The sequence below is a fragment of the Hyperolius riggenbachi genome, chromosome 10, assembly GCF_040937935.1.
Source record: "Hyperolius riggenbachi isolate aHypRig1 chromosome 10, aHypRig1.pri, whole genome shotgun sequence".
Taxonomy (NCBI): domain Eukaryota; kingdom Metazoa; phylum Chordata; class Amphibia; order Anura; family Hyperoliidae; genus Hyperolius; species Hyperolius riggenbachi.
This window is the reverse complement of record NC_090655.1, coordinates 256751085-256775206: the sequence shown is the minus strand read 5'-3', so window position 1 is coordinate 256775206 and position 24122 is coordinate 256751085. Positions and strand designations below refer to the sequence as shown.

Sequence of the window (24122 nt, the reverse complement as noted above, 5' to 3'; positions counted from 1 at the left end):
TGCCATTTGATTGGGTGCATGTTGTAAATTTCATGCAAACTTTGTGGGCTTGCCTGCATGGTGTGAGCCTTTAACAATCCATAAATGCATTAAATGATCGTCAGGCTTAGCTGCCCCCACTAACGATGCCCCACAGCCTGCACTGGGAGGGGTCTATGTCTGTCACATGTACGTGTTGATGCATCACTGAAGAAGAACCATTTGCAGTAGTGGCGAGATACTTGGTGTTTTCTCCTTCCAGTGTCTCACCTGAGACTTCCTCCAGGCCCTTGAAGTCTGTGTGGTGCCTTGCTGAGGCTCTGGCCTTGTCCTGGCAGCTGTTTTCAGTATGCGGAAGTTCACAGACTCAGGCCGGGTTGTGAGCTCCTGTGCATGTGCAGTAGAACTGCAAGCAACGCGCGCCTGTGCATAAGCTCATGACAGAACCTGGATCGGCAAGCTTCTGCATACTGGAAACAGCTGGCAGGAGGTAACCGGAGCCTCAGCAAGGCACCACATGCACTTCAAGTAACTGAAAGAAGCCCAGGTAAGTAAAGATTTTTCCCTGAATATAAAACAAAGACACAGAGAGAGGGAATCGTTCAGTCTGGATGGATGGGAGCTTCTAATATTCCAACATCTGCAGCTCACAGTATATAAATCATGCTATATAGAACTGAAGTCTCACATCCTGATTTTGAATTGTGCACAGCAGCCATATCAGTGTGATGTAAAATCTGGCACATTCAGCTCCCAACAAAAACAAGTAATTACCGTAGCTTTTCAGCACTCTCCTTATCACCAGTGTTTATTCAGCAAGGAAGAATAGTTTTGGCTTTCATTTACTCTGCAGGAGAGCTGTGGCTGTATGTGACTGAACACCCTGCCTCATTTGCATAGAAAAAGCACATGGTTTATTAACGCTTGAAATGGGAAAGTTTTAACTAGTAGTTGTATGAAAGAAAAACAGATGAGGTTGCATTCCCTTATTAATTAACATGAGCACAAAGTATAATAAATAACATCACTCTCACCACGGTGTAGTCTGGCTGTGTTATGGCTCGGACCCCCGAGGTGTGCTCCGTTGGAACGTAGGAAGAGTCCATGAACTGGGTCATCAGTAAGTAGAATGAAAGATACATGCACCTTCCATCCCGGTTAGTAGCTGTTTATTATGTCCACAAGCCGAACGGGTACATCTCCATCACAGAGCCAATCTTAGAGGTAGTCCAGCGTCATGGGATCCACCAATCACCATGGGAGTGGAGGTGGGTGTCAGGGGACAAAGCCGGAGCTGGCAAGGCCAGTCGGCCAGCTCCCATTTTGACCCCTGTTACCCACCTTCAATTCCACGGTGATTGGTGGATTCCATGACGCTGGACTACCTCTAAGATTGGCTCTGTGATGGAGATGTACCCGTTCGGCTTGTGGACATAACAAACAGTAATGGAATGGAAGGTGCATGTATCTTTCATTCTACTTACTGACAACAATGTTCTAACAAGGCTTAGTACTATATGTACCCATGTTTATCTCATCACGTCACCTTAGTTCAGGGACGTTCCACCTTACAAACCAATGCACTGAGTAGCAAAAAGGTCCTCAGAATTCTGTGTAAAAACACTTTCATACGCACTTTGCAAAAGGTAAAAGAAATACTGGAAAAAAAAAACACTTCAGGCCCATTTCCACTATCATGGTTTCCGCGCCGAATCTGCAGAACTTTGCCATAGGGTACAATGGCACCGCCAGCCAAATCACTTGTGCTAGCGTTTCGGACGACATTGCCTTCCAAAATGGTGCGGGAGGCTGCGAATCCCATAGCTGTGCATGGCAAGGCTGATGGGATTCGTTTGCATAGCCGCAGGCCCAGAAATACAAGTGGAAATGGGTCCTTATTGCCAAGACATTTCCCACACGGAACACAAATGTCTGACAAGCAGTGATTCACATTCCCCACACTTAGCACATGAATAGGTTGTCTCACAAGTAGGGATGGACCAAACTGTTTGAGTGTGAACAGTCCATGGGCAGCCTACCTCTGGATTACTGCTGGGTCGGCAAGGTCCCTCAGTAGTACGCAGGAGCTGACCCAGCGGCGTGTGTCCTCGATCAGGCCTGAGTCCAGGCACACACTGCGCATCTGTGTGATGTCACAACTACGTTCGGCTCATCCCTACTCACAAGGGATGATCAATGAGATGCAAATATTGCAGAGGTCATGCAAATTTATGCAGCTTGAAAATGAAACAATTTAAAGCTTGGTGGGACTTGATTGGTCCATTCATAAGCTGCATAAATTTGAATACAAATTTACATAGGTAGAAAAAAACAGTCTTGTAAAAGTTTACCTCTTAATGGCTAACTGATAAAGTTAAATGATGCAAGCTTTCTGGGATCTAGTCCCCTTCTTCAGGCATATTTCTAAATGTTAGCTGTAGTAAAACACTGATGAAGGTAAATAGCAAACAAGAAGATGGCAGTTGTGCTGGTTGCTGTTTAGCAGTTAGGTGTCAGGTGATCAGAAGGCTGGAGCCAGTGAGCTCATGCAAGCAAACAAGAAATTTATGATCTTCCCACCTCGGACATCCATAAACCTCCCAGATGTGCATGTCACTGTTAACCACACTACCATTCGCCCTACCTCTCAAGCCCGCTGTCTGGGTGTCACCCTGGACTCCGCACTCTCCTTCACTCCCCACATCCAAAACCTCACAAAGTCCTGCAACTTCCACCTTCGTAACATCTGTAAGATTCGCCCTTTCCTGACCTCTGCCACCACCAAACTCCTCATCCATGCCCTCATAATTTCCCACCTTGACTACTGCAATGCCCTGCTGTCTGGTCTCCCTATGACCCGAACAGCCCCACTGCAGTCCATCATGAATGCGGCAGCCAGAATTATCCACTCCTCCTATCGCTCCACCACGGCGGATCCCCTACTTGAATCCCTCCACTGGCTTCCTATCCAGTCCAGAATCAGATTCAAGATACTGTGTCTGACCTACAAATCTGTCCACAAAACCGGTCCAACCTACATTTCCGATCTTACTCAGAGGTACACACCTAGCCGCTCACTCCGCTCTTCCAATGAACTTTGCCTAACAGCCCCCCGCATCACCCAGTCCCATGCACGCCTCCAGGACTTCTCAAGAGCTGCTCCAACACTATGGAACTCCCTACCTCCACTCATTAAGGCAGCCCCCTCCTTCAACATCTTCAAGAAGGCCCTCAAAACTCACCTTTTCACTTTGGCCTAGTGCTCTAAACCCACAGCTGAACTCTGGTCCCTTACCTTTCATGTCCTTACCTCTCCCTCTAGATTGTAAGCCTTTGGGCAGGATCCTCCTCCTTTTGTGTCCTACCTGATCATGCACCTCCATTACTGTGCACCCATGCTATGCATCTGAGTGAACCTAACTTGCCTAATCTCCATGCTCCCCTCCAGTGACTAAGCATTACCTTGTACTCATACTGTGCTGCATGATCTGGTCTTTCTTGTATTCAGGTATTGTCATTTTGATGTATGTCACCACTAAATATTGTCTGTAACCTAAACTAATGTCCAGCACTGCGTAATATGTTGGAGCTTTATAAATACAATAAATAAATACATCTAGCAGGTTTCTGAAGATCATGAAGCCAAGTCAATCATGTTACATAAGGAGTCATGAATCCCATTCCACAATTTAACCCTTCTGTCTAAATTGTGGAACGGGATTCATGACTCCTTATGTAACATGATTAACTTGGCTTCATGATCTTCAGAAACCTGCTAGATTTCATGTTTGCTTGCATGAGCTCACTGGCTCCAGCCTGCTGATCACCTGACATCTAATTGCTAAACAGCAACCAGCACAACTGCCATCTTCATGTTTACTATCTACCTGCATCAGTGTTTTACTTCAGCTCACATCTGGAAATATGCCTGAAGAAGGGGACTAGATCCCAGAAAGCTTGCATTATTTAACTTTATCAGTTAGCCATTAAAAGGTATTACTTTTACAAGACTTTGTTTTTTTCTACCTACATATATTGTTTGGCTAACACGGTACAGAAACATTTTTACTACTATAATACAAATTTACATAATACTGCATGAACTCAGAAATATTTGCATCATTGATCCTCTCTACTTTTCATTAGTGTGACATTTCTCATGTGTGACAAGATAAGATTTACATTCAAAACATTTCCCGCACTCAGCACATGAATAAGGCTTCTCACCAGTGTGTGATCTCTCATGTTTGACAAGTGTAGTTTTCTGAGCAAAACATTTTCCACACTCAGAACATGAATAGGGCTTCTCACCAGTGTGTATTCTCTCATGTCTGAGAAGGTGTGGTTTCTGAACAAAACATTTCCCACACTCAGAACATGAATAGGGCTTCTCACCAGTGTGACATCTCTCATGTGTAACAAGCAGTGATTTACGCCCAAAACATTTCCCACAAACAGCACATGAAAAGGGCTTCTCACCAGTATGCAATCTCTCATGCGTGACAAGATGTGATTTATTCAAACAACATAACCCACACTCAGAACATTGATAGAGCTTCCCACCAGTGTGAGATCTCTCGTGTATAACAAGCAGTGATTTACGCCCAAAACATTTCCCACACTCATTACATGCATAGGGCTTTTCACTAGTGTGACATTTATCATGTCTGACAAGGTCTGATTTATATCCAAAGCACTTTCCACACTCTGCACATGAATAGGGCTTCTCACCAGTGTGAGATCTCTTATGACTGACAAGGGTTGATTGACGTCCAAAGCATTTCCCACACTCAGCACATGAAAACGGCTTCTCACCAGTGTGAGATCTCTTATGACTTACAAGGGTTGATTGATGTCCGAAACATTTTCCACACTCAGCACATGAATAGGGCTTCTCACCAGAGTGAGATCCAGAGTGAGATCTCTCATGTTTGACAAGGTGTGGTTTCTGAGCAAAACATTTTCCACACTCAGCACATGAATACGGTTTCTCACCAGTGTGAGATCTCTTATGAATGACAAGGGTTGATTGAAGTCCAAAACATTTCCCACACTCAGCACATGAATAGGGCTTCTCTCCAGAGTGAGATCTCTCATGTTTGACAAGGTGTGCTTTCTGAGCAAAACATTTCCCACACTCAGAACATGAAAATGGCTTCTCACCAGTGTGATATTTCTCATGTCTGACAAGGGCTGTTTTGCATCCAAAGCATTTCCCACACTCAGTACATGAATGGGGCTTCTCACCAGTGTGAGATCTTTTATGTATGACAAGCAGTGACTTATGCCCATAACATTTCCCACACTCCGCACATGAAAATGGCTTCACACCAGTGTGAGATCTCTTATGAATGTCAAGGGTTGATTGACGTCCAAAACATTTCCCACACTCAGCACATGAATAGGGCTTCTCACCAATGTAAGACCGGTGAGGGGAGTCTGGTGGAATATTTGGAGTAACCAGGATATCTGCGGGAGACGCTTGTCCAGTGACATCATCATCCGTTGTACAGTCTGTGGATACAGAAAGACGAGTCTCTGAGAGGGTCCTGATCCCGGGACTCCACCCTGCAAATAGAGAAACATCATTACTTCCTGTTAGAGAATTCTGAGGGGAGGAGCAATTATCATTAGGGACGATTAGTGAGCTGCTGATAATTCCACAGTTGATGCAAAGTTAATGCAACTTTAATATGGGCCTGATGCAGCAGCTGCATAGCTCTGCATATAAGACACACAATAATCCGCTGTATAAGACACACTTTTTCTCCCCTAAAAATGAGGAGGAAAAGTCCCTGCACCTCTTATGGCAAAGGCAGGGAATCCCCGACTTACGAATGCCCGCCGATACGAACCGCCGACCCACCTTAACGTCGGGGATTCTCTGTCTGTGTACCCGGCTCCTCCCTCTCCTGCTCCCCGCCTCCCTGGTTGTGTAGTGGCAGTTGCTTACCTCATCCGCCATGCCTGCTGGGACTGCAGACCTCCTAGCTCTCCAAGCGGCTTCCTCTAGTGACAGGCTTCTAATGATTGCATCATCATTAGAAGCCCATCACCAGAGGGAGCCGCATGGAGAACATGGAGGTCTGCAGTCCCCACAGGCATGGCGAATGAGATAAGCAGGTGACACTACACACCTGTGTGTGTGAGTGTGGGGGGGGGGGAGGCAGGAGAGGGGGGGATAGGAGAGGGAGTGAAGGCATGTGGTGGAGCCGGGCAGGACACATTGGGGAGACAGGAGGACACAGGAAGTCACATGGGGAGACATGGAGACACAGAAGAACATATGGGGGACACAGGAGAACACATGGGGAGACATGGGGACAAAGGCAGACACGTGGGGCAGACATGAGGGACACAGGAGGACACATTTGGATACAGGAGGACACATGGGGCAGACATGGGGTGCACCGGAGGACACACAGGGCAGACATGGGGACAAAGGAGGAAACGTGGGGCAGACATGAGGGAGACAGGAGGACACGTGGGGCATACAGGAGGACACATGTGGATACAGGAGGATACATAGGGCAGACATGAGGTGCACCGGAGGACACAGGAGGACACATGGAGCAGGCATGCGGGACACACAGGGAGACAGGAGGACACGTGGGGCAGACAGGAGGACACATATGGATGTGTTCCTGATAAGAAGCGACAGACTGGACTGTTCCCTGCTCTCTGCTAAACTGCTAGCAGACACTGCTACAACTGATTTATAACACGGCTCATACACTACAGGGCAGTGCTGCTGCTTTTCACATGCAACTAGCGAAGTAACTAATTAGCAGGCTGTTTATGTATTTACTTAGTTAGTTACATGTGAAAAGCAGCAGCACACCTCTGTAGTGGCTCTCTCCTTAGTGGCCTCCTCTGCACCCTCAGCAGCTTCCCATGTAGTTCAGAGACAGAGCTCAAACTGTGAGACCTTTCGTGCAAGCAAGGCTTTGCCTCCCACCAACAGGCACGTCCCTAAGTTGAACGGGGTGCTGGCCCATACCATGTGCTAACAGCTCCTCCCATATTCCCTTGAAGAGGAAGTGGCCGATATGCATGAGGATTCCTGAGTAGCGAATCACTCCTTTTCACAGTTCACAGTGTCCAATATGCCCTGTGCCCTTGATCACTCTGTTGGCAACAGGGATCATCTCACAATGGACTTATGGAGTAGCTGCTTCAGACAGAGCCACTGGGTCACTGTTGTGAAAGTAGCTCAGCAGCAACTGGCACAGCAGCAGCAGCAGCAGCACAGCTGGTGGTGCCACCCTGCAGGTTCAGGGGAAAGCCTGCCACTTTCTCCTAAGCTACCGGTTCCTCAACAACCACAAGCATGCCCGTATCAGCAGCAAAGTGGAGCACCGCTACTGCCAAGCACTGCTGAAATTAGTGACCCTAGGGCCCCAGAGACAGAAGGCTGAAAACATTCTGGCCACCCACTGGAAGCAGAAGCAGAGGAGGGTAACCCCCCAGAGACCTCCACATAGGCTGCCTGACTAGTCTTAATATTTCTCCTCTGGTTTCACCCCTGTCTGTGATGTCGATTACACTGTCTGCTCCCTGCCTCGACCCTTTGCCTGGATTCCAACCACTCCTGTCTGCTGCCTGCTCTGGTCTGCTTTCTGTGCTGAGATCCCCTCATTGAGGTGTTCCATTCACCTGACCACAGTCTGGAGCTATCCAGCTATCCCAGGGGTGACGTGGTGGACACTAGGCTGCTAAGTCCATTGTCCCTTGCGGGGCACGCTGGTGAAGACCCGTGGAACTTAGATCCATACCTGTGTAACACTCGTCTGCTAGTGAGAGGGTCAATGAGCACCCCGAATATAACATAGTCCAACTCAGTAAAACTCCACTCCGGCAATGTTGGAGCGACTGTGCCAGCACAGGTGGGCTGTGTCCTAGTACCTCCTGGAGCAAAACATTACTGGCACAACAACACCCCATATGCTGACTTTAGTGGAGTGGGGGCAGATGCAACAGGTCTGCCTGGTATTGGCTCCATTATAGCAGGGAACCAGCCTGCTGAACAAGGAGCATGCATCTGTCTTCAGTTGGTTCCCAATGATTTTTCTGCTGGACGGGGCACTGTGTGATCTGCTTGACCAGGAAGTGGCTGCCCTGGAAGAGCTGGATCAAGCAAGGGTGCAGGGAGGCAAGCAGGCCCCCTCTGAGGAGGACTTGCAGGTGGTGGAGGATAAGCTGGGATTGGGAAGATGCAGAGAGCCAGCGTCGCGGAATATGTTGGCACTTTATAAACAAGCAATAATAATAAAATGTGGAGAGTCAGCAGCATCGTCAGGAAGCAAAAGATAAGCGTGTCCTTGCTGGGGATGACTTTCTGAGGATGACGTGCCCTGACTCACCCCACTACAAAGCCATGTTGCACAATGAAGACCAAGAAAATCTATGTGCCCTGAAAGAAGTGGTCAGCTCTATGCTCCCTCCAACCCCAGAAAAAGCACACCACAGCTAAAAGCAAGGAGGACTATGTGGAAAAAAAGCTAACCACATACCAGTCCCTACAGAGAGAATACAAAATGGCCCCATTCCTGGAAAATCTGCAAAACTCTCAAGAGAGGCAAATCCTGAGTGTCTACAGACTGAGTGCTCACAACCTGGAAATAGAGTCTGGAAGATACAGAGAGATGTACAAACCCAAGCAGGAGAGACCCAACACTATGAGCAGAAGACCCTTGAGGATGCATACCACTTCCTGTTGCACTGCCCCAAATATACTACAACCAGGGACACTTACTTTAAGAAATTGATGGAACCATTTCCAGACTTTCTCACATTAAAGGAGAACTGTAGTGAGAGGTATATGGAGGCTGCCATATTTGTTTCCATTTAAGCAATACCAGTTGCCTGGCTATCCTGCTAATTCTCTGCCTCTAACACTTGCCCTGAACAAGCATGCAGCAGATCAGGTGTTTCTGACAATTTTGACAGATATGACAAGATTAGCTGAATGCTTGTTTCTGGTGTGATTCAGACACTTCTTCAGCCAAATAGACCAGCAAGGCTGCCAGGCAACTGGTATTGCTTAAAAGGAAATAAATATGGCAGCCTCCATATACCTCTCACTACAGTTCTCCTTTAAAGGATGAGAGGAACATACAGTATGTATCTTACTGGGAGAGCAGGAATCCACAGTGACAATTGCTGCACACTATGTCACAGCATGCCACAGACTGAGAGGAATCCACAGTGAAAAATGCTGCACACTATGTTAGAGCGTGTAACAGACTGGGAGGAATCCACAGTGACAATTGCTGCACACTATGTCACAGCATGCCACAGACTGAGCGGAGGAATCCACAATAACAATCACTGCACACTATGTCACAGCATGCCACAGACTGAGAGGAGGAATCCACAGTAACAATCACTGCACACTATGTCACAGCATGCCACAGACTGAGAGGAGGAATCCACAGTAACAATCACTGCACACTATGTCACAGCATGCCACAGACTGAGAGGAGGAATCCACAGTAACAATCACTGCACACTATGTCACAGCATGCCACAGACAGAGGAGGAATCCACAGTAACAATCACTGCACACTATGTCACAGCATGCCACAGACTGAGAGGAGCATAACTAAACTGTAGACCTAAACATTTCCATAGACTGCTTAGCCATTGTACCCCTACCCCACCCCCTTCCATGTCCCCCTTTTCCCCTTGCTTTGGCAATGCCTGTATGAATCTTGGTCATGCCAATAAAGCTATATTTGATTTGATTTGAAAGAGAACATTGGAGTGCAGCTGCAGTACTCCAAGATTGGGAGAATCAGGAGAGTCAGTGGCATCAGCAAGGGGATGACGTGGTGTCTGGCCATTAAGGTGTGCCTCCGCAGGCACAACTTTTCACTATGCCGATCACATGCTGCGTTGCCTCTGCAGGGAACCCCGGGCGATTCAGATGAAGACAAGGAAGGATCTGTGGGTCGCCCTCATTCTTGACCTTTGACTGAAGGGGAACCTGGGGCAATTTGTTCCTCAGGGATGTCATGAAGAGCAAATGAGAGAGAAGCAGGAGGCCCTTGTCAGCCTTCCACCCACATGTCCACGTTCATCGGGCTCAGCAGTTGGCAGAATCCTTCAGTCACCTGCATAGTGGCTGACTACCTTCAGTCCCTGAGTGTATATGACAGCATGACCTTTGAGGACCCCATGAAGTACGGGGTTTCCAGACTGAACACCTGGAGGGAGCTTTCCCAGTACGCCCTGGAAGTCCTGTCCTGCTCCCCTCCCAGTGTGCTGTCTGAGAGAAGATTCAGTATGGCCGGTGGCGGGATCACTGAGAAGTGCTTCTGTCTGTCCAACAAGTTGGTGGACCGACTCCCATTCATAAAGAAAAGAAGACTTGGAACAAAGGTGATTTCCTTTACCCTGCTGTTGAGAGGACCTGAACTGGGAACCCTCTACCTCCCTCAAGTTTCCCACAAATTTGTTGTCTTTGATAAATTAAACTTGTCTGCCTGATTTGTCACCACTTGCTAACCTGCTGCCATTGAGGGCGTTCAGGTTGTAAACTGTGCAGTCTGATTTGTGGTAAGGGCCAACTGGGGCTTTAAGACTGCTGCCTCCTCCTGCTGCTGTCTTAATTTTGTTTAATTATTGCAGTGGTCCCACCGACAGCGTACGAGAGAGAACGGCGCCGGAGACTTGGGCGCAGGACACAGCCAGTATATGGCTGATCCTGCTGCCGCACAAGTCCGGGCCATGTTAATTACTATTCCCCCTCCAGGCCGACATGGATAGTGGGGGAATGAAATAATTTGGCTTCCAGCAATTGCTGGAAGCCGAATTATTGTTTTAAATGCAACTTCAGATCCGTCTTCTGACGGCGCTGAAGTTACTCCCTGTGCCTGCGATAGCCGTAGTTCCTATTACGGCCTAAGTCTCCTGCGCTGCTGCGCCCAAGTGTCCAGCGCTGGATTTACCGTGTTCGCCACCGACAGGTTCCAAGGCCTACTCTGCTACCATCAATTCCTCTTGCTACTTCTGTCATAATTTTATTTAAAGGATACCACAACTGAAACTAAGATTGCGGCTGTGTGTGGGGGAGTAGAAGTAATTACCTTCAGCTCCTCCTGCCCCCCTCCGTCTGCCGCCGTTCATTTACTATTTCTCCCGGTGTCTGCCGACTCTGTTGACCCCCCACCCGGACATACTGCGCCCTGTGCACGCAGTATGTCATCCCCTCTTCGCTTCTGGCCGGCGGATAACGATCGGCTCAGAAGCACGCTGATTCTTCTGCCTCCACTGGGCTGCGTGTGCGCTCCATTACACTAAGCGTCACATGCTAATCATGTGTTGTGGTATCCTTTAAATAATGCTGATGTGACCAGATTGAAAACTGTGCTGTCCAAGTGGTTGCAAGGCCCCAACTGTAGCCTCATGACCGCTGCCTGGAAACTCTTCCTGTTGCAGTTCTAATTTTGTTTAATTAATGCTGTGGTTCCACTGCCTGGTTCCATGGCTTACTCTGCTGCCACCAACTCCTCCTGCTGCTGTCATAATTTTAATTAATGCTGTGGTTCCACCGCCAGGTTTCACGGCCTACTCTGCTGACATCAATTCCTCCTCCTGTTATTGTCTTAATTTTACTTAATTAATGCTTGGGGTGCTCGGGGAGAAAACTGTGCTGTCCAAGTTGTGGCAAGGACACAACTGCAGCTTCACAACTGCTGCCTGAAACCTTCTCCTGTTGCTATCTTTTTTTGTTATTAATACTGTAGTCCCATTGCTGGGTTCTAAGGCCACCTCTGCTACAACCAAATCCTCCTGCTGCCTAAATTTTTTTTTTTTATGCTGTGATCCCAACGCCAGGTTCCACAGCCTATTCTGCTACCACATGATCGAGAAGCAGATGCCCTGATAAACTTGTCTTGGGGGGCTCCTGCGAACAACATTATATGCCAAAGAGAAGAAGAGCTTGTCAAGATCAAGGAGTGGGTGTGCTCATGCCAATGTTACATGCCAAAGAGAAGAAGAAGGACAATTTCACCCGTTCCTCTTTGCAGCACTTCTCAAGCTCCATCAGGTTTGATGGGAAGTGTTGGTGCACAGACATTTTAAGATCTCTCCAGAGATGTTCAACTGGATTCAAGTCTGTCCTCCAGAAAGGGTCCGTCTGATAAAGTGGTCTATAGCACCACGCTGTGCATTAAGGCACTTGCCTGCACGGACTTCCCTCTCCAGCTCCATTGTCTCTCTGGCTTTGTATGGTGTCACTGCAGGTATTAGTATTCACCTAGGGCTGCACTGCCATTGCATTGGGAATTACTCTATATATACTAATATATGTGTAATACTGCTTTCATAGGATTACCTTATGTTCACTGTGCACAGGCACTTTTTCTGATCAATTAATCATTGATACCTCATTGTATTATGCATATTATATGTCACTCACATATACATCTGTATATGATTGATTGTGTGCATACGTCCTATGACCTGGGTCTTACTCCTGTATGGGCTTCATGGAGAGGTTTGTTCTCCGCCTTAATATATGCTTAAATATATCCACTGCTTGGTTGGTTTTGGCCTTTGGTCCTTATGTCGTTTTTAATTGTTTTTATGGCTTGTTTATATCTAATTTTGGCTATGTAAAATGAACTTCTTCCACTTTAAATAGAATTGTATTGGTCTGGTCTGTATCACTTTCTCATTATTTATGATATGACAGTGATGCTGCTTTCAAGGAATATTTCACTGTAAGGTCCGCCGGTGCACGCCAGTGGCGAAATGCCGAGACCCGGCCTGCAGCTCCGACTTTCAAGTCTCGGCAAGCAGCTGACGTCACTGGAACACAGGAGGCTTCTCAGCTCTCATTGGTTAGGCGGAGGACACGTCCTCAGTACGCGCTCCGCCGATGTAGCCAGTAACTCTGATGCTCATGATTGCGTGTCAGCTGATCAGCTGACATGCTGGATTGCTATTGGTTTGTGTTCAATCCTGCCTTTGTTGATTGGTTTGTTCTTGCATTTAAACTTAGTAAGCGCCCCCAGTCATCGCCCGTGATAGCATTAGCTTTGGCTAGTTGCTGGGTAGCGCTCACTGTCTGATTTATTCCTGTTGCTGACTATTGCCTTGTATCCTGACCACGCTTAAAGGATAACTGAAGTGAGAAATATATGGAGACCATATTTATTTCCTTTTATACAACACCAGTTTCCTGGCAGCCGCCCTGTTGGTCTATTTGGAAGCAGTAGTATCTGAATAATGCCAGAAACGAGCATGAAGCTAATCTTTCAGATCTGACAATAATGTCAGAAACACCTGATCTGCTGCATGCTTGTTCAGAGGTTATGGCTAAAAGTATTAGAGGCCAAAGAATAGCAGGATAGCCAGGCAACTGGTATTGCTTAAAAAGAAAAAAATATGGCAGCCTCCATATCCCTCTCACTTCAGTTGCCCTTTAACCTATAATTCTGATTGATTCCTGTTGCCAACCTGGCCTTGTACCTCGGCTACGCTTGTCTTGCCACCTGGATTGACCTCTGCGTGGAAACGGATTTGTATGAACTCTGCCTGGACTGACTTTGGCCTGCCTTGATTACGCTATCTCTGGAAAGTGTCTATCCGGACTCCCTCACTGTCACTAGGAACTCCTGGCTCCTCTGCTACTTGGCTCACTCGTCTGGATAGCCTCATCCACTAGGCCTCAGGTGACTATCTTGTTTATTCATATCTACTGTGCCCAGTATTGCATTGCCATGAATATTTAGGTTGTCTGGTAATTAGCTGTCTGTCAGTCTGTATGCTACATCTACCTGCAGAGTGTATTGTAGTATTGTGTTAGGCAGGAGTTTGCACAGGTGTTACGGGCTGGGCTCTGGGTCAGTCATATGAGCATACAGTCTGACCTGTGGTTATTGACCAGACAAGCCTGACATTCCTCTTCACAATTTATTGTTCTTGCTTCCCTAGCACACTGCACATAGACATATAATCCTCCATATATTGTATAATTGTGATTACTTCCCCAGATGCTATATATTTCTAAATGATGCATATATGTATAGATCAAAACCGTAATTACGACTCGTAATCAGAATCATGTAATTTAAATTTCTACTTGAAATTCTGATTATGGTCATCAGTGTAGTAATGGAAATTACAGAGTAGCGACCTGTAGTCATAATTGGCCGCTATGATCATACCTATTTAGCTCAACCTGTTCAAAATCACTCACCTCTGCTCATCCCTGTAATGTTTTCCTCGATAGTTTTCCTGATTATGTCACCCTCCTCCATAGACTGCTGATCACTCCTCACATATGTCTCATCTTCTTCCTCTTTAATTGTCCTCATCATGACACCCTCATCCATAGACTGTTGATCAACCCTCACATACGTTTCTTCTTCTTCCTTTTTAAATGTCCCCATCATGTCACCCTCCTCGGTAAACTGCTGATCACTCTTCACATATGTCTCTTCTTCTTCCTCTTTAATTGTCTTCATCATGTAACCTTCCTCCACAGACTGCTGATCACTCCTCACATATGTCTCCTCTTCTTCCTTTTTAATTGTCCCCATCATGTTACCCTCCTCCATAGACTGCTGATCACTCCTCACATACGTCTCTTCTTCTTCCTTTTTAATTGTCCCCATCATGTTACCCTCCTCCATAGACTGCTGATCACTCCTCACAAATGTATCTTCTTCTTCCTCTTTAATTGTCTTCATCATGTAACCTTCCTCCACAGACTGTTGATCCCTTCTCATATATGTTTCTTCTTCTCCTTCCTCTTTCATTGTCCTCATCATGTCACCCTCCACCATAGACTGCTGATCACTCCTCACATATGTCTCTTTAATCACAACATTCATATGTATCAGTTCTCTAGCCTGTATACAAAATGAGAGATAATTTAATATTTGAACACAGATACAGTAACAGTGAGCGCCCCCCCCCCCCCCACACACACACACCTTTGTGTCCTCCCTGCACCCCCCCCCCCTTACTCCCTCTGACTGGTGATGGTTTATTTTATGCTCACCCCACCTGTGTGTGTACCCTGAAGTCCCCACTCACCACTAATTCTTAAAGGGAACCTGAAGCAAGAGGGATATGGAGGCTGCCATAATTATTTCCTTGTAAAGTATACCAGAGATGACCTGTGACATGGTAAAATAGACATGTGCATATACAGTGGCAAACATACAGACACTTATGCTGTGCTCTTTTTCTTTTTTTCCCTGCCTGAAAGAGTTTATAATTAGATATGGAACTGACAGTTTTTCTCCAGTCAGGTGTCGTCTCACTGATAAATTACAGCTATAAAACACTTTCCTAAGCAGATACCTGGGCTTTTTACTGTGAGAGGAAAAGATCAAAAGGTCAATAGTTCATGTATTTTCTCTCTGGGACTCTTGAGACACTGCCATTGAGCAGAGACTATACAACTCTTTACAAAACTTTTTTAAAACTCTTTACAAAATCTGCTTTGTAAATGTTTATACATAAAATAAAACCTTGAGATATCTAAAAGAGTCATTTTTAGGAGTAGGAAGACAGATCCAATTTTTTATTTTTAAATATTTTTTCAGTTTATTTTCAGCTCTGGATCACCCCTCAGTTGTGAAGTGGTTAAACAATGTCAGCTGCCTGGCTGTCCTGCTGATCCTCTGCCTCTTATACTTTTAGCCACAGACCCTGAACAAGCATGCAGATCAGATGCTTCTGACAAAAATGTGATGAGATTAGCTGCATGCTTGTTACAGGTGTGTGATTCAGACACTACTGCAGCCAAAATGATCAGCAGGATTGCCAGGCAACTGGTACTGTTTAAAAGCAATCAAACATGGCAGCTTCCATATACCTGTTGCTAAAGGCAACACAGCATCTATATAGAGAAATATACAAAATGAATCACCCCATAAGGGACGTTCGCAATACAGTGAGCTGTCACTGGGGATGACCAGTAGAGATGGCCTGAACGGTTCGCTGGCGATCGGTTCCCGGCGAACTTCGGTGGTTCGTGATCGCGGAGAACCGCAAACTTTTCCAGAAGTTCGGTTCTCCCCCATAGTGCACCATTAGGGTCAACTTTGACCCTCTACATCACAGTCAGCAGGCACATTGTAGCCAATCAGGCTACACTCCCTCCTGGAGCCACTCCCCTCCTTATAAAAGGCAGGCAGCGCCGGCCATGTTACTCACTCGTGTGCCTGCAATAGTGAGAGAAGGGACGGGCTGCAGACTCTCTCTCTTAGGGAAAGCTTAGTTAGGCTCTTGTAGGCTTGTTAGCTTGCTCCTTGCTGATTCTTATTGCTAACATTGCACCCCACAACAGCTCTTTTAAGAGCTAATCTTGTTCTTGTGATCTATTTTTTTTTCCTGTGTGTCCCACTGACACTTGTGTTGCATAGACAGCCTTGATAATTCATACTGTGTGTGTGTGCCACTGCCAGGCCCAGCACATTCAGTGACAGGTACACATTGTAATACCCATTACTGCATATACCTACCTACCTGTTGTTCACAGTGCACCCATCTACCTACGTGTGTGCACGCAGAGTCACTCTGCCTGTCTGGTATCTGTCTGTGTGTGACAGGTGCACATTGTAATACTCATCACTGCATATACCTACCTACCTGTTGTTCACAGTGCATCCACCTCATCACTGCATATACCTACCTGTTGTGTTGAGTGCACCTACCTCATCACTGCATATACCTACCTGTTGTGTTCAGTGCACTCACCTACCTACGTGAGTGCACGCAGTGTGATATGCCACTCCGTGCATACCTGTTAACTGCACCGGGGTGACTGCACATTGTATTAGTCAAGTCAGTGCATACCTTTCACTTCATCCCCCCCTCGATATGGACCAAACGGACAAACCATCCTCCTTCTCCTCTTCCTCAAGTACAGTATCTTCAGCCGCTTTCTTCCTTGCAGCTTTACAGCCATTCTCCTCCACTCCACCTCTGCCCTTTAGCGGTTCCTGCTCCTCTGCCCACAGCAGCCAGGTGTCCGTGAAGGAAATCTTTGAGCGGAAGAAGCCAATTTCTGCCAGTCATCCCCTTGCCCGGCGTCTGACAGCTGGCTTGGCAGAACTGTTAGCTCGCCAGCTGTTACCATACCAGCTGGTGGACACTGAGGCCTTCCATAAATTTGTGGCCATTGAGACACCGCAGTGGAAGATACCAGGCCGCAATTATTTCTCTAAGAAGGTGATACCCAAACTGTACCGTGAAGTTGAGAGGCGAGTGGTGTCATCTCTGGCGAACAGCGTTAGGTCAAGGGTCCATCTGACCACTGATGCCTGGTCTGCCAAGCACGGTCAGGGCAGGTACATAACTTACACAGCCCATTGGGTCAACCTGGTGAGCGCTGACAAGCAGGGAGTACGTGGCTATGCAGCGGACCAACTTGTGACACCTCCACGGCTTGCAGGCAGGCCTCCTGCCACCTCCTCTCCTTCTCCTCCTGCTACATCCTCTTCGCTATCGTCTTCCACCTCCTCGGCTGAATGGCAGTTCAACTCTACTGGTGCTGCGATCTCCTCTCCAGCTACACAGCCCCATCTCCCCAGGGCCTATGCTGCATTGCTGCATGCCAGGAATGACGATGTCACGCCATCTTAGACATGTCTTGCCTTAAAGCGGAGAGTCACACTGGACCAGCTCTTCTGGCTGCTCTTAAACAGGTGGATCACTGGCTGATCCCACACCAGCTGGAGATCAGCAACGTGGTGTGTGACAACGGCAGCAATCTCCTTTCTGCTTTGAATTTGGGAAAGCTGACACATGTACCCTGCATGGCACATGTGCTGAATCTAGTCATTCAAAGACTTGTGTCAAAGTACCCAGGTTTAGAGCACATCCTGAAGCAGGCCAGGAAGTTATGTGGGCATTTCAGGCGGTCTTATACGGCCAAGGCATGCTTTGCAGACATTCAGCGGAGAAACAACTTGCTGGTGAGACGCTTGATATGTGATAGCCCGCTGGAATTCGACCCTGGTCATGTTCTCTCGCCTGCTAGAACAGGAGAAAGCCGTCACCCAGTACCTGTACAATTACAGTAAAAGGACACAATCTGGGGAGATGGGAATGTTCTGGCCCAACAACTGGACACTGATGTGAAATGCACAAAGTGGCGGACATGTTACCAACTCACCTGAAGGCAGAAAGGATGCAGCACATGCAGAACAAGCTGGCAACTATGTTTTACAATGCGTTTAAGGGTGATGTCACAGCACAACGCAATAAAGGTACCACTGCCAGTAATCCTTCTACCATGTCCACGCAGGCAAGGGCAGGAGGCTCTACCGATCTCATGGTGATGGCGGACATTCGGACATTCTTTAGTCCAACGCCTCTGGGTAGCCCTTCGGAATCCACCCTCAACCAACGCCTGGACCGGCAGGTAGCCGACTACCTGGCCTTAAGTGCGGATGTAGACACTGTGAGCAGCGATTAACCCTTGGACTACTGGGTGCGCAGGCTTGACCTGTGGCCAGAGCTGTCCCAATTTGCCATCCAACTTCTGTCTTGCCTTCAGCACAGCTGGAGGCATTGTCACTGAGAAGAGAAGTCGCCTAAGTCACAAAAATGTTCAGTACCTCACCTTTATCAAAATGAATGAGGCATGGATCCAGGAGGGCTACTGCCCCAACCGAAGAGTAAGTCAGTCCCCACACACAGCATCTCTGCCTGCACACCATGTGACTGCCTGCCCCAAGACTAAGTCGGTCCCCACAGAGCATCTCTGCCTGCACGCTGTGTGACTGCCTGCCCCAAGACTAAGTCGGTCCCTACACAGCATCTCTGCCTGCAGGTCGCTTGACTGCCTTCTCCGCCACCACCAACAGGGTGCAGGACTCCAAGTGGATTCCTGAATTTTTCATGCCGCTGCTAGCAGTGGCCACTATAATAATGTGTCTGGTGCATGTACATGCCTAATTTTTCTGGCTGCGCTGCGGCTGCAACAACAAAACAAAAGGCATGTACATGTGTCAATTGCCCTTTGTGATCGTTACCTTGCCGCGGTGAAGGGGCTTGCATATCACAATGAAGCAATGACTGCCGGCTATATGAGTGTCTCGTGGGGAAGCACACCAAAGATAATAAGGTCGTTGTTTCATTGTGGACAGACCAAATTCGATCAGCTGGACAGTCACTGTTGTTCTGTCACTGAACTACCTCAGCCAGATCATATAGGCTGGAAAGCCGCCATCACCTGCACTCTCAGATGTTGCCACAGATTCTCGATTTGAGGTAGATCTGGACTGACTGGGCCATTCTAACACATGGATATGTTTTGTTTTAAACCATTCTATTGCCCTGGCTTTATGTTTAGGGTCGTTGTCCTGCTGGAAGGCGAACCTCCGCCCCAGTCTCAAGTCTTTTGCAGACTCCAAGAGGTTTTCTTCCAAGATTGCCAAGTGACAGAGGTGCCAAGTGTATCCTGAACTGAATACTGTTGTGTACTCCTAATTTTATTGCCTGAGGAAGCGGGTTTTTTGCCTGCGAAATGCATTGCAGCCCCTTTGGAGTGTACCAATAAATCTGTTTGCTTGAATATAGACAGTTTCCAGTGTCTGTTTTTAGGAGGTAAGCCCACCACTGCCTCCCAAACATATTTTAAACTTTTATTACTGTGATTTTACTATTTTGGCACCTCTGTTCTTTCTATACTGCACAAGTATCCACCCTTGGCGGAGGGGGGCCCCTGCTTCTTTCTGTCTACAGAGAGCAACTTCTTAATCCTGAGTGGGGACAGGACAATCTCCTCACCTGCCTATACAGTGGTTGCCTGGAGGTAACCCTGGTTTGTGAGTATATCTATTGTACTCTATTCATTTATCTATCCATTACAGTAATTACTACACTATATTGGGCTCTCGGTCTCTAATTCTCTCTTCTTCCAAGATTGCCCTGTATTTGGCTCCATCCATCTTCCCATCAACTCTGACCAGCTTCCCTGTCCATGCTAAAGAGAAGCAACCCCAATGTCCACAGTGTGCCTGCTGCCTTCCTTGTGGTGGTAGCTGTTTCTTAGGCTCCCACTCGACTGGAATCGAACCAGGATTCCCCGCCCATTACCTGTGGTCACCATGGTACTGGGAAAGTACCATCGAAAGTTTCACACAGTTGAATGAATGGCAGACTTGCCCTCCATAATAACACATTCTTGGCAAATGCTTTCGATTTGGTTCGCCTGGTGCTGGGTCAAGGGTCCATCTGACCACAGATGCCTGGTCTGCAAAGCACGATCAGAGCAGGTACATTACTTGTACAGCATGGGTCTCAGGCTCCCACTCCAGACCGGAATCGAACCCTGATTCCCCGGCCATTACCCGTGGTCACAATAGCAGACTTGCCCTCCATAACAGATTCTCGTTGCAGGTACTGAACAGCAAGTAGAAAATGTAATAAAAAAAATAGATGTAAGCTTTAACAATGGTAGAGAAAGAACCATTGAAAGTTGATAAGGCAGTCAGAAATTACCTGATATCACTGAGGAAGAGCAATCTCGCCATGGTGCGCACCAGTCCAGCATGGCCGTCACTACACAAACAGCTGTATGCGGTGCGTTACACAGTGAGTTTAGTGTGTCAGTGTGAAGCAGTACTCTAATTACACTCCCTGATTGATGTAAACATATGCAAGATGTATTAAAGCACTTTAGGCCTGTAATTTAGCATTCAATGTGATTTCTGCCCTTAAAACGCTGCTTTGCGTCAAAACCAGATTTTCCCCGGGACTTTTGACATCTATCCCACTCCACCTTGCCCCCCTCCAGGTGTTAGACCCCTTGAAACATGTTTTCCATCACTTTTCTGGCCAGCATAAGTGTTTCTAGTTTTCCAAGTTCACCTCCCCATTGAAGTCTATTGCGGTTCGCGCGAACCGAACTTTTGAGGAAGTTTGCGAGAACCGAAAATCGGAGGTTCGGGCCATCTCTAATGACCAGTATTATTTACCTACGAGGGGAAGGAGCTGGATGAGTGAGCGCAGGAACTTCCTGTGCAGTCTCACTTGAGCACCCCCTTCTCCCTCTGAGGCGGTGTTTACAAACGGCATGCCTATTTCTGGTGAACAACTCAATGTGGGCCCAGAGCTCTGCTGGTGTAGGTTATGGGGTGCTGAGTTGAGGGAGTGAGGCCTCTGTGTGACCATGGCGCTATTGCTGCAGTGGGGCCGGGGGGGTCATTGGGTAGTTAGCTCCTGTCGTATTTGTGTCAGAGAAGTAATAGCAAAGTGTGCGCCTTTACATTCACTGAGAAGACTTCCTGCAGCCATATATGTCATGTGCTGCCTGGTCTGAGAATTTGCTCTTTCTACCGATGCAGTGCAAAGTTCTATACAATATCTATACTTTTACTATTCTCATACTTGCCCATACCCATGTCTGTACTAATCCGCCAACTGCTCCCCCATACCCATGTCTGTACTAATCTCCCTCATACCCATGTCCGTACTAATCCCCCCACTGCTCTCCCATACCCATGTCTGTACTAATCTCCCCACTGCTCCCCCATACCCATGTCGGTACTAATCCCACCACTGCTCACCAATACCCATGTCTGTACTAATCCCCCCACTGCTCCCCCATACCCATGTCTGTACTAATCCCCCCACTGCTCCCCCATACCCATGTCTGTCCTAATCCCCCACTGCTCCTCCATACCCATGTCTGTACTAATCCCACCACTGCTCACCAATACCCATGTCTGTACGAATCCCCCCACTGCTCCCCCATACCCATGTCTGTACTAATCCCCCCACTGCTCCCCCATACCCATGTCTGTACTAATCTCCCCACTGCTCCCCCATACCCATGTCGGTACTAATCTCCCCACTGCTCCCCCATACCCATGTCGGTACTAATCTCCTCACTGCTCCCCCATACCCATGTCTGTACTAATCCCCCCACTGCTCCCCCATACCCATGTCTGTACTAATTTCCCCCATACCCATGTCTGTACTAATCTCCCCCATACCCATGTCTGTACTAATCTCCCCACTGCTCTCCCATACCCATGTCTGTACTAATCTCCCCACTGCTCCCCCATACCCATGTCTGTACTAATCCCCCCACTGCTCACTCATACCCATGTCTGTACTAATCCCCCCCACTGCTCTCCATACCCATGTCTGTACTAATCTCCCCACTGCTCCCCCATACCCATGTCTGTACTAATCCCCCACTGCTCCCCCATACCCATGTCTGTACTAATCCGCCACTGCTCCCCCATACCCATGTCTGTACTAATCTCCCCACTGCTCCCCCTTACCCATGTCTGTCCTAATCCCCCACTGCTCCCCCATACCCATGTCTGTACTAATCTCCCCACTGCTCCCCCATACCCATGTCTGTACTAATCTCCCCACTGCTCCCCCATACCCATGTCTGTACTAATCTCCCCACTGCTCCCCCATACCATGTCTGTACTAATCTCCCCACTGCTCTCCCATACCCATATCTGTACTAATCCCCCCACTGCTCCCCCATACCCATGTCTGTACTAATCCCCCCACTGCTCCCACATACCCATGTCTATACTAATCCCCCCACTGCTCCCCCATACCCATGTCTATACTAATCCCCCCACATACCCATGTCTATACTAATCCCCCCACTGCTCCCCCATACCCATGTCTATACTAATCCCCCACTGCTCCCCCATACCCATGTCTGTACTAATCTCCCCACTGCTCCCCCATACCCATGTATGTACTAATCTCCCCACTGCTCCCCCATACCCATGTCTGTACTAATCTCCCCACTGCTCCCCCATACCCATGTCTGTACTAATCTCCCCACTGCTCCCCCATACCCATGTCTGTACTAATCTCCCCACTGCTCTCCCATACCTATGACTGTACTAATCCCCCACTGCTCCCCCATACCCATGTCTGTCTGCTTCCCATACCCATGTCTGTACTAATCCCCCCACTGCTCCCCCATGCCCATGTCTGTACTAATCTACACTGCAGTCCATCCTACTATATGAGCAACGTCCAGTGGATATACATTTGCTAGTATATACAGTAAAAATAATCGCACAATTACCTTTTCCAACAACGTAGTCTCTCCTTGCAACGTCTCTTCTAGCGGTGTAAAATTACTTCCTGTACTAGTCATAATTTCCTATCTGGGCGTTCCACCTGGGCGTGGTAAAGTCGCCATCTTGTGGCGAGTAGGCTAACTGCAGCCTCTGTTTGTGTGATCGCCTGCACGTCTTACTATCTTTATTATGCTCTGTCACTGCAAAACATCCTCATCTACAGTCCAGATGATCCACATTCCATCATTGCAATAATTATTAGGTCCCAGGTAGTTGCTGGAGGCGGGATAATTCTATATAAAATGGGGCACTGGGCCCTTTGAGGCATGTGTAATAAAAGGGCGCCTGGAAATTTGGGCACCCAGGAAAACCGATAGTAGAAAATCGGTAAATTTTACAATAATCTACTTTTAAAGTGTAAAGAAAATTTGTAAAATTTTGATATTAAATACTGATATTTTACTACTTATCCTACTCTCCCACAGAACCCCCCCCCCCCCCCTCGTACACACACACCACCTACCTAATGCCTAACCCTAACACCCCCCTAACCTTAACCTAAGCCCCCTTCCTGCCACCAATCACCTCCCCCACAAGAATAAAAAGCCCCCTCCACCCAGATAGCAGCATTTGGTGGCCCATCTTGTCCCTCCCAGATAGCAGCATTTGGTGGCCATGTTGTCCTCTCCCCAGATAGCATAATACGATGGCTGCCTCATCTCCTCCCTCCCCAGACTGCAGCATTAGGTGGCCCCTTTTGTCATGCCTCCCCTCAGGTAGATGTATTAAGTGCCCAGTTTGTACCCCCCCAATCCCAGATATCCGCATTAGGTGGCCCCTTTGCTTCCTGCCTTTGCTTGCTGCTATGCATTAGGAGCCCATGAAGCTGGCAGGTCCCTGTCATGAGGTTATATATATATATATATAACCTCATGACACAATGGATCACATGATATGATAGTACTATAGAGCAAGCGATATACAACTCCCACATTTGCATCAAATCTAGGATAAGCAAAAATCTCAAATGTGCCTCTCATATGTTCCTTTCAATATTATTTAGTATTTATATAGGGCTGCTGATCTCTTCCACAGCGCTGC

General features: G+C 47.5%; 1 protein-coding gene across 1 annotated transcript; it reads right to left on the bottom strand.

The window, feature by feature from the left end:
* Positions 1-4035: 4035 nt before the first annotated feature.
* Positions 4036-23098, bottom strand: LOC137537121 (zinc finger protein 271-like). The gene is made up of 3 exons (XM_068259254.1): positions 23027-23098; positions 14192-14846; positions 4036-5547 (listed from the first exon to the last, which is right to left on the bottom strand). Exons 1-3 carry the CDS (start codon positions 23096-23098, stop codon positions 4112-4114), a joined length of 2163 nt encoding a protein of 720 aa, XP_068115355.1. The 3' UTR covers positions 4036-4111.
* Positions 23099-24122: the final 1024 nt, after the last annotated feature.

Excerpts from the sequence above, each read along its gene's own strand:
- LOC137537121 (XM_068259254.1), bottom strand. The coding sequence starts at position 23,098 with ATGACTAGTACAGGAAGTAATTTTACACCGCTAGAAGAGACGTTGCAA. Across the intron at positions 14,847-23,026 it reads AGACTACGTTGTTGGAAAAG|GCTAGAGAACTGATACATAT; the intron begins GTAATTGTGCGA and ends TTTTGTATACAG. Across the intron at positions 5,548-14,191 it reads CATTACAGGGATGAGCAGAG|GGTGGAGTCCCGGGATCAGG; the intron begins GTGAGTGATTTT and ends CTCTATTTGCAG.